The 11,146-nt window shown below is 37.1% G+C and overlaps 1 protein-coding gene and 1 non-coding gene across 2 annotated transcripts in view; both read left to right on the top strand.

Moving 5' to 3' along the window:
- POLA1 (DNA polymerase alpha 1, catalytic subunit) overlaps nucleotides 1-11,146 on the top strand; it is a 303,543-nt gene that overhangs the window by 46,271 nt on the left and 246,126 nt on the right. Inside the window, exons 20-24 of the mRNA XM_081793414.1 lie at nucleotides 34-209; nucleotides 2,407-2,536; nucleotides 3,031-3,150; nucleotides 4,238-4,337; nucleotides 7,075-7,199. Coding sequence (XP_081649540.1) covers nucleotides 34-209; nucleotides 2,407-2,536; nucleotides 3,031-3,150; nucleotides 4,238-4,337; nucleotides 7,075-7,199 — 651 coding nt within the window. The remainder of the gene's footprint in view (nucleotides 1-33; nucleotides 210-2,406; nucleotides 2,537-3,030; nucleotides 3,151-4,237; nucleotides 4,338-7,074; nucleotides 7,200-11,146) is intronic.
- On the top strand, nucleotides 6,229-6,358 carry LOC145714776 (small Cajal body-specific RNA 24). The gene has a single exon (XR_014136983.1).

Here is an 11,146-nt window from a genome sequence, read left to right as displayed (position 1 = left end):
CCATGGCATTTGCTTTTTGTCCTTCCCCTGTAGGGCAGGAGTGGACTTGGTGAAAGAAATGCTACCTGTGGCCGAATGATCTGTGATGTGGAAATTTCGGCAAAGGAATTAATTCGTTGTAAAAGCTACCATTTGTCTGAACTTGTTCAACAGATTCTGAAATCTGAAAGGGTTGTGATCCCAGTGGAAAATGTACGAAATATGTACAGGTATGCTCCTGGATGCTTCGGAATTTGTCTGCCTTGAAATGAGCGATAGCAAGAGGCCAGCATCACCGTGAGGCTGGAGGGACAGGAGAGTGTGGTGTTCTGGAGGGGAACTGCCTCCGTGTCCGTACTAGCATCTCTGTGACTTTAATAATTTGAAATATTTTGCCTCTTGAATTATTCTCAGTTTATCAGTTTACCTCCATCTCCCTCACCCATCCTAATCTCATCTAGGTGTTTCCCAAGAGCGGTTTGGAAATTGATGTGATATTTAGGTTTCCACCCTTAATTCATTAATTCAGAAGTTAGTATAAATCTTTTAGAAATAGAAAAACTGAGACATCATGAAGTTACGTGGAGATGCTACTTGGTTATTTCTTTTTTCCATCTTTATTGAAGTAGAATTGACAAATAGAAATTGTATATATTTAATGTGTACAAATTAATGTTTTATAAATGTATACATTGGGAAATAATTACCATAGTCAAGCTGATTAACATATCTGTCACCTCACATGGTTACTGTTTATTTCTTTTCTTTTTTGTGTGGTTACAACACTGTAGATGTACCCTGTCAGCAAATTTCTTTTTTTTTTTTATATAAATATTTTTTTCAATATATGAAATTTATTGTCAAATTGGTTTCCATACAACACCCAGTGCTCATCCCAAAAGGTGCCCTCCTCAATACCTGTCAGCAAATTTCAAGTACACAATGCAGTATGGTTAACTGTAGTCACATTGCTGTACATTAGACCTTCTGAACGCATTCATTTTGTACAACTGAACCTTTGTGCTTCTTTCCTAAATAAGATTTCTTCTACTCCTCTTGCCACTTCTCAATGTTTTCTTCCCATGCCTCCCAAGTCCTTGGACTGCTTCTCTTTCTGACTACACTCCCTCTAGGTGAGCTCGTGGAGTCTCAGCACTTCACTAGTATGTGGGTGCTGATACCTCCTGCTTTGGAATCTTCACCTTCAGCCTCTCCCTTGAATTCCGGACTCCTGTATACACCTGCATGTTCTCCCTGATGTCTAATATGAACCTCCACCCTAACTTGTTCAGAAGCTCAACTCCTGATATTTTCCCCTAGGCTCCTCTTGGAGTTTTTCCCTAAGAGTGACACCTCTTAATTTTCCAGTACTGCTGGAAACCTCCAAAGTTCTCTTCAGCCCAAAACCTTTGAGGCTTCCATGGGTCCTCTTTCTGATAGATATCCCATGTTTGAGCCATCACAAAATCCTGTCAGCTCTGTCTTCAAAATAGATCTAGATCTGACCCCTTCTTTTCCCCTCCATTGAACCTATCCTGGTCCAAGCTACCCTCCCCTTTCCCTGAATTAATGAGTCTTATGTCAGCTTCTTCTTTGGTGTCTTTGATTTTGCCCTTGACCCTTTGCTGTCTGTTTTCAACCCAGGAACCAGGGGTATCTTGCTAAAGTTAAGTCAGATACTGCACTCTGCTCAAAATCTTCCGGTGACTTTCTCTTTCATTTAGAGTAAAAACCAAAGTTCTTACTGTGACTTACAAGGTCCTATACAGTGTGTGTCTCTGCCTTTTACTCTGTCCTTCTGACCTTTTGAATGTGCCGTTCTCCTCAGACATCCGTCCGCAAGGATTGCCCCCTTACCTCTTCAAACAGTTCTTTAGTCCAAGTCACCTCTTTCCTGGTCCCCTAACTAAATAAAATTACATTCTCTGCTCCTGACACTTAATATTTCCTTTGCTTCTTAATCTTTTCTCCTTAACACTGAACATTATATAACAAACCTTTTATATGTATTTTAACTTATACTCTGTCTCCCCCCTTGAAGACCTAAGCCCCACGAGGATGGGTATTTTTGTCTTCTGGTTACAGCCAGAATCTATTTGCCTGGCACGTAGTCGGCGTGTAATACCTACTTACTAGATGGATTGAATATATCGATTTGGGTAGTTTCCAGGTTGTAGTTAATGCATAACTTTACTTTGTATTTATGGGATTTTTTTGTGTGTGTTTTGGAGAAGGGCATTGGGATCAGTGACATGAATGAATTCGTAGTTTCATACTAACCTTATTTTAAATTGTCTCCAAAGCCAAGGTGCCATTGCTCTGAAGTTAATCATACCAAATTTTTTTGTAATATTTTATGAAGTCCTGATTATAGTCATTGTTTCCTTTAATTACTTGATTCTGTTTCATTCTTACTTTTCTGTACAGTGAATCTTCTCATCTGTTGTACCTGTTGGAACACACCTGGAAAGATGCCAGGTTCATTTTGCAGATCATGTGTGAGCTAAATGTTCTTCCATTAGCATTGCAGATCACTAACATCGCCGGGAACATTATGGTAAATTTAACTTAGAAAGGGGGAAAAAGCATTTCCTGTTGGATTCAGTGTTTGCTTGGGGTAGTTGTTATATGATAATGAGCCTAAATGCATGCTTATAAAATGAGTAACTTGTACTCTGAAAGCTGGGCTTCTTTTGTAAAATGAACTGGCTGTGAGAAGGGGAGGAAAACCAGGTGCAGACTATGTTGAAATTTGGGTGAACATAAGGATCATCTCTAACATCTGGATGTGTCTGATTTGCGGAACGGTCTATTTGGCAGTAAAGAAATAGCCCAAGTTGCCAGTATTTTAAGCTTTCTTTGTCTCTTTTTAACTATAGTGCTTAAAGAAAACGTTAGGATTAATTCTGTACCTTCTTATTTTTAAAGCAGCTCTTATTAGGAAGAATGATTGTGGAAGAGGTGCCATGATTAAATTTACCACCTCAAAGTTGGTTTTGTTTGTTAGTTGTTAGGGTTTTGAGCTCAAATTTAAAACATTCTCTTTCATAGTCTAGGACCCTGATGGGCGGACGATCCGAACGTAATGAGTTCTTGTTGCTTCATGCATTTTATGAAAACAACTATATTGTGCCTGACAAGCAGATTTTCAGAAAGCCTCAGCAAAAACTGGTGGGTCCACAATTGCATAGGGTTTTGCTTTTTTTTTTTTTAAAGTCCTCTCCCCTTTTATTACTTAGGTGGCTTTTATCACGGTGATAACTTGTGCTTCCAAAATAATGAATCCTCTGTATACTCTCGAAACCATGTCAGATTTGTTCCTTTGTGTTTCGGTGGTGATTTCCTTCTTTACTTTTTTTCTGTGTAGATAAAAATTTTATGTGAAATATGAACTACTTTGAGGATAGCATTAAGCCTCTTTGATGGATGACCATACAAGGAAGGTATTGCGCCACCCTAGCTGTATCCAAAGTTAGATACCAGTTAAACCTTTTATTTCCTTAAATGCACGAGCCTTTATTTTTGGTTGCTTTGTTGCAGCTTTATGTGCTAGCAGGATCAGGTCACCACAGTCAGTTTTCTGAAGTGGCCTCCTTGACATTGAAACTAAAACTTAGCTACTGTTTTGTTAGCACTGATAGCAATTTGACTCAAAAGGGGAATTTAATGTTAAGATGGTTCACCTTCCTGGATTTGCTTTGTGCACATCAAAATTGGTATAAAGAATATTAACTTACAGGAGTTTGACTTCTGTTGAGGTATTGAATATTGATTGGTTATTAATAAGCTACCTGGAATGAATTTTCAGTCTACAGACACACTCATTTTAAGGTGTCCCAATTAGAATAATGACTATATCTGTATGAAATAGTTTATATTTCTGCGTCATGATTGTTAGAGTGATGAGTTTAAGCGGACTCTTCTACTACCTTAGATTTTACGGAATATGAAGTGTTGTATTTTTAGTATCCATTGATTTAAAAATAAAAGGTTCTATGAATTCAGAAACATTTTCAAGTAAAATTTGCATATTTATTAACTCAGGGCTACAATGTTTTGGCAACTCCCACGCTTGGCCTTTGTTTGGGTTTGTGAGCATGTTACAGTAACTGTTGTTCCACAGAGGTGGGACCACTAGCTAAAAGTGAAGGTTGTTTGTTAGAACTGTGTACTGCGGTTGGAGAAGGGGGAATCATAAAACTTCTTAATTAGTTAATTAGTTGCTGGCTGCTGAAGTTGTCATTCCATTTGACATTAGGGAGATGAAGATGAAGACATCGATGGAGATGCCAATAAATACAAGAAAGGACGTAAGAAAGCAGCTTATGCCGGAGGCTTGGTACTGGACCCTAAAGCTGGTAAGGCTGTGCGGCAGGTTGCTTTGCCCCTGGTGTTAAGGAATTTTTAATGCAGACCTGGGCTTGAGAAGCTAGAAGACCTGAATTGTATTTTCTAGGTTAGCAAATAGGTCTTGTAATGACCTTATTTTGTTTTAGGTTCTTTTGAAAATCTCGTTTGCCGGTCACCTGACCTGAATTAACATGAATATTTTTTATTTGTTGCGTTCCAAGAAAGCTTTGTGTATGGACACTGAAGTTTAAGTTTTGTGTAATGTTTGCATATCATGAGATAGTCTGTTTTAAAAAATTTTTTTGACCGTTTAAGGATGTAAACACTATTGTTGACTCATGAGTGGTACACAAAGAAGGGGTAGGCTCAGTTGGGTCTGCACAGAGTTTGCTAGCCCCTAGTCCAGTATAGAGCCCTTTGCCTTCTGGTGGGAGCACCTGTGGTTTCTCCCATCTGCTCTGGAGGGCTGGCTCTGCCTCTGCCTGAGCTGCCAGGACCCATTAGGCTGGACGGCAGAGTTAAAGGGAGTACGGACAGTAACCACCACATTGAACTTTAACAGCAGAGTAACTAGTTCTTATTGTCATTAATGGCAAAGAAGATGTTTGGTGGTATGCAGAGCTAGACGGGGTCTTTTTTTTTTTAACCCTCAACTATTTTTAAGTGTACAGTTAAGTAGTGTTAAGTGTATTTACATCGTTGTATGGGAATAATGTGAATTTTATCAAGTAACTTGAACTCTGAGTAGGAGACATTTTTGACAAAAGTGATTTTATTATTGGGGCACCTGGGTGGCTGTGTCAGTTAAGCTTCCAAGTGTTGACCTCGGCTTGGGTCGTGATCTCACGGTTTGTGGGTTCTAGCCCCGCGTCGGGCCCTGTGTTGTTAGGCTACTTGGGATTCTCTCTCATTCCCTCTCTGCCCTTCCCCTGCTTGTGCGTGCTTGTTCTCTCTCCCTCTCTCTCTCAAATAAGCTTTTTTAAAAAAAGTGATTTTTATTAGTTGTATTGAAAAAGATCTGTAGTCCTTTGGTGTTAGATAGATCTAGGCTTAAATTCTATCTGTGTGATCTTGGGCTCCCTCTTGAACCTCTGTCAACCTTGTTTTCCTCTTCTGTAAAATAGAGGTCGGAGAAATATAGGCCCTTGACATTAATACAACACTGTATGTTAACTACACCAGAATTTTTTAAATGTTTGTTTATTTTTGAGAGAGAGAACGCAAGCGGGGAAGGGCAGAGAGAGAGGGACCGAAGATCTGAAGTGGGCTCTGCGCTGTCAGCAGCGTTGAATGTGGGGCTGAAACTCACAAACTGTGAGGTCATGACCTGGGCTGAAGTCTGCTGCTCAACTGACTGAGCCACCCAGGTGCTCCCAGAATTTTATTTTTGACTACATTAGAATTAAATTTTTTTTAATGTTTATTTTTGGAGAAAGAGCCAGAGTGTGAGTGGGGGAGGGGCAGAGAGAGAGGAGACAGAATGTGAAGCAGGCTCCAGGGTCTGAGCTGTCCGCATGGAGCCCGTTTTGCGGCCTGAACCCACAAACTACGAGATCGTGACCTGAGCTGAAGTCAGACCCTTAACTGACTGAGCCACCCAGGCACCCCTTCGCTACACTAGAATTCAAAAAAAAATCTCCCACACAGGGATTTAAGGAATAAAATGATTATTTATTTTTTGCATATAATTTATTGTCAAGTTAGCTAACATACAGTGTATACAGTGTGCTCTTGGCTTCAGGAGTAGATTCCTCTGATTCATCACTTACATACAACACCCAGTGCTCTTCCCAGTAAGTGCCCTCCTCACTGTACGTCACCCATAAAATGATTGTTTGGCATAGTGCTTGACAGAGTATGCTATCAATATGTTTGCTGTTGGTTTTATTTTTTTAATACTGGACATTTATTTTGATTCAGTTTCTTCTTAAGGTGAAGATAACTCTTTGTAAATGTCCTAGAGAAATATAGTAGCTTTCTGTTCACCCTTTGCAAGTGAAAAGGGTGGATCGTTCCACTGCTGACATTTATATTCGTCTCTTGTCTGATTTTAACACCATTTGTGTACAGGTGAGTGGGCTTCCCATTTTATTCTTATGACGGTAAAATATGTATATATACACACACACACCAGTGAGTAGTTATATCTATATATATATGTGTGTGTGTGTGTGTGTGTGTGTGTATGTATATATATATATATATATATATATATATATATGTGTGTGTGTGTATACACATATTACATATGTGTATTACATATATATATGTGTATACACATATATATATACATGGATCACTAAATATTTTGGGGGCAGAGGTGGTAGGGTAGGTGGGAGGGAATGCTTACTTGAAGGAGAATTTTACAACATTTTTTTGAAATGGATATGACGCCTATCTAAAGTAACTGATATGAGAAGGTGTTTGCCCATCATAATGGTGTACTTTGGGGCTGCTGTGGAAAGGTTCATTGTAGCTGGTTTCAAGGTAAGACAGGATCTCTTTTTTCCTCTTTGGTGACCTGAGTTTTCACTCTAATACAAGTTGTTTTTATGGAGTGATAGTTGAGTACTTTTTTCTATTGGTGTAACTCATAGCTTTCAATGTTATATTGTATTTAATATACATACTACATTCTGTAGTTCTTCTAATGTTATGTTTTGACACATCTGCTTTTTTGTAACCCCCCTTCCCCCACCTCCTTTTTTCTTAAAGGCTTTTTGTAACATGACTTTTTTATTGCAGGTTTATATGATAAGTTTATTTTGCTCCTGGACTTCAACAGTTTGTATCCTTCCATCATTCAGGAATTCAATATTTGTTTTACAACAGTGCAAAGAGTTGCTTCAGAGGCACATAAAGCTACAGAGGTTGGTATTCAATTTGGGGGCTCTTTAAATTGAGATTAAAAACACTGTTTAAAGAAGGAAGAGAACCAAAGGGGTTAGCATTCTAGTTTTTCCTCTTAAGGATACAATTTGTCTTTTCTTAGTGGTCAAAACGGGGAAGGTTGAGTAGATGGAAATTTTCACTTGTTCTGTATCATTTTTATTTAACAACTTTATTGAGATGTAATCCATATACCATGCATTTCATCCATTTCAAGTGTACAATTTAATGGCTTTTAGTGTAGTCACTGAGTTTGCAACCTTTGCCACAGTCAATTTTAGGGCATTTTCATTACTCCCCAAAGAACCCCCCTACCTTTTAGCTGTACCCTCCCTCACTCCCTCCTTTCCTTCCAGACCTTGACAACTAGTAATCTTTCTGCCTCCGTAGGTTTATGTACTTTGGACATTTCACATAGATGGAATCATATGTGACCTTTTATGTCGAGCTTATTTCACTTAGCATACTGTTGTCAAGATTCATCTGCACTATAGCATGTATTAGTACTTCATTCCTGTTTATTGCTGAATACTATTCCATTGTATGGATCTGTATCACATTTTTATGATATATATGATATGTAGGATATATTTGATATATATGACATCTGTGATATATGGTGTATATATATATTTATATATATATGTATATGGTGTGTGTATATATATACACACATATATATAAATCACACATATTTTAGAATCATCTTGTCAGTTTATGCAACAATGCCTGCTCTGCTTTTGATAGGGATTGTACTGGATCTTTAGATTGATTTGGGAAGTATTGCCATCTTAGTATTAAGCCTTCCAATCCATGAAAATTGGGTCTTCCCATTTAATTAGGTCTTTAATTCCTTTCAGTGATGTTTTCTAGTTTTCACTGTACAACTCTTCTTTTATTAAATTTATTCCTAAATATTTCATTCTTGATGCTATTGTAAGTGAAATTGTTTATTTTATTTTTGGATTGTGCATTGCTAGTGTATTGAAATATAACTGATTTTTGTGTATTGATCTTGTATCCTGCAACTTTGCTGACGTCATTTATTGGCTCTAATAGTTTTGTGGATTCGTTAGGGTTGTCTACATATTGTATGTTATCTGCAAAAGTAGTGTTAATTCTTTCTTTATAATCTGGCTGCCTTATATTCCTTCTTGTTTTTTTGTTTAATGGTTCTGGCTAGAACCTCCAGTACAATACCGAATAGAATTGGCAAGAGCAGACACCTTTTTCTTGTTCCTGGTCTTAGGGGGAAAGTATCCAGCCTTTATTTCACCATTAAGAATGATGTTAACTGGGGGTTTTCCATAGATGGCGTTTATCAGGTTGAGGAAATTCCCTTCTGTTCCTAGTTTGTTGCATGTTTTTATCGTGAATGGGTATTGGATTTTGTCAACTACTTTTTCTTTATTGAGATGATCATGTGCTTTTTGTCCTTTATTCTCTTTATGTTTTGTTTTCCTTTTTTAGATGTTTATGCATTTTCAAGAGAAAGAGAGTGTGTGTGTGTGTGTGTGTGCGCGCGCGGGAAGGGCAGGGAGAGAGGGGGACAGAGGATCCCAAGCGGGCTCTGTGCTGACAGGATTGAGCCTAGTGCAGGGCTGAACTCCGGAACAGCCAGATCATGATCTGAGCTGAAGTTGGATGCTCAGCTGACTGAGCCACTCAGGCGCCCCTGTCCTTTATTCTTTTAATATGGCATATGACATTGATTTTCGTGTGTTGGTCTGTGTTCCTGGGATAAATTCCACTTGGTCTTGGTGTATAATCCTTTTTATATATTTCTGCTTTCAGTTTGCTAGTATTTTGTTGAAAAGTTTTTTGTTTGTATTCATAAGGGCTTTTGGTATATATTTGTCTTTTCTTGTTTTTGTCTTGTTTTGGTATGGTATTAGGATAATAATAGCTTCATAGAATGAGTTGGGAGGTGTTTCCTCCTCTTCTGTTTTTTTTTTTTTTTTGGAGAATTGGTGAAGGATTCATGTTAATTCTGCTTTAAATATTTGGTAGAGTTGTCACCAGTTAAATTATCTAGTCTTAAGATTTCTTTCTTTCTCTCTCTTTTTTTTTGATTTCTAATTCAGTCTTCGTTTTATGTCTATTCGGACTTTTTATTTCTCCTTGAGTTCATTTTGGTCTTTCTAGGAATTTGTCTATTTCATGTAGGTTTATCTAATTTGTTGTCATAAAAGTGTTCATGGTATTCCCTTCTAAGCGTTGTTTCTTTAAGGTCGTTAGTAATATCCCTCTTTTATTCCTGATTTTAGTAATTTGAGTCATTTTTTTTGTCAATATAGCTAAAAGTATGTCCGTTTTGCTGATCTTTACAAAGAAAGAACTTTGGTTTTGGTAATTTTCTCTATCTCCTGTATTTCCATTATAATCTTTCTTCCTTTTTTGTGCTTTTGTTGGTTTAGTTTGCCCTTATTTTTCTAATTTCTTAAGGTGGAAGGTTAGGTTATGGATTTGAAATCTTTTCTGCTAATATAGTGAATTTTATAGTGATATATATATATCACTATAATCATATATATATATCTATATATATATCATATATATGTATATATGTATATGTATATATGTATGTATATGTGTATATACATATATGTATATGTATACATATATGTATATGTATATATGTACACACATACATATATACATACATATATACATACATATATGTATATGTATATATGTACATATATGTATATATGTATATGTATATATACATATATATATATATCATATATATATAATAATATATATATCACTGCTAATATAGTGAATTCTGCTAATATATGTGAATTTTCCGGCAAGTACTGCGTTAGTTTCATCCCATTAGTTTTGGTATATCATTCATGCCTTTGTTGTTAGGCCCCTTCACCATCAATTGACCATTGATCTGACTTCTGCTGTCACCATCACTTAGTTTTGCTTCTTCTGGAACTTCATGTAAGTGGAGCGGTACATTATGTACTCTTTGGTATCTGGCTTTTTTGCTCAACATAATGTTTTTGAGGTTCATGCATGTTGTTGCATTATCAGTAGTTCTTTCCTTTGTGTTACTGAGGAGTATTCCACACTTTATTTATCTAGTTTCCTGAAATAAGCATTTGGGTTTTCAGTGTGTAGCTATTATTAATAAGCCTGCTATGAACATTCACATCTTTTTCTGGACATGTGCTTTTGTTTTGGGGGGTAGATACCTAGGGAGGGAATTGGCTGGTTTGTATGGGAAGTGTGTGTTTAACCTGAAAAGAAACTGCTGAATTATTTTCCTAAGTAGTTATACCGTGTTACACATTCCCACTAGCCATGAATGTGAGTTGTTCCACATCATCTCCAACACTTGGTATTTTTATTCTTTTAAATTTTGGCCATGTAAGCCTTTCTTAATGATTCCTTTCACTACACAGTGAATCTTTTTGAAAGAATCTTTTTGAATTATTTCACATTGATTTTAATCTAGTGATTAGTCAACAGTTTTACGTAGGGCTTAATAACTTAATGTGTGGTTCTTCATATGTAAAGCTTATATAACTGACTCTCAGTAGGGAATTTGATTAGATGTGGTTCTCTAACAGTAAAAGATGTAAAGTAATAAAGTAAAATGTTATCTCTATATATTGTTTTTCTCTGATTCTTTGTACCTGTGGCAGAAGATGTGTATTTACTCTCCCACTCCAGATTTCACATGTCTTTTAGTTCCAACCACATGCTTTAGAGCTGTTTTTTAGCCCCAGTTCTGTCTTCTCAGAAGAGAGAATCTTAAAGGCTTGCTTAAGTGGGTGAGCATGCCTGGTACCATATGCTGTGACCACAGGAGTGAGTTCACAGAGTACAAACATGGCTGCTAAGGATGGGCCTTTCTGTGGGACTAGAGGATAATCTTACAGAGAAGGAATTTGGGTAGACATCTCCAAAGGGT

The sequence above is a fragment of the Panthera onca genome, chromosome X, assembly GCF_046562875.1.
Source record: "Panthera onca isolate mPanOnc1 chromosome X, mPanOnc1 haplotype 2, whole genome shotgun sequence".
Taxonomy (NCBI): Eukaryota; Metazoa; Chordata; class Mammalia; order Carnivora; family Felidae; genus Panthera; species Panthera onca.
The sequence above is the reverse complement of the archived record's forward strand: the minus strand, read 5'-3'. Positions and strand labels throughout refer to the sequence as shown.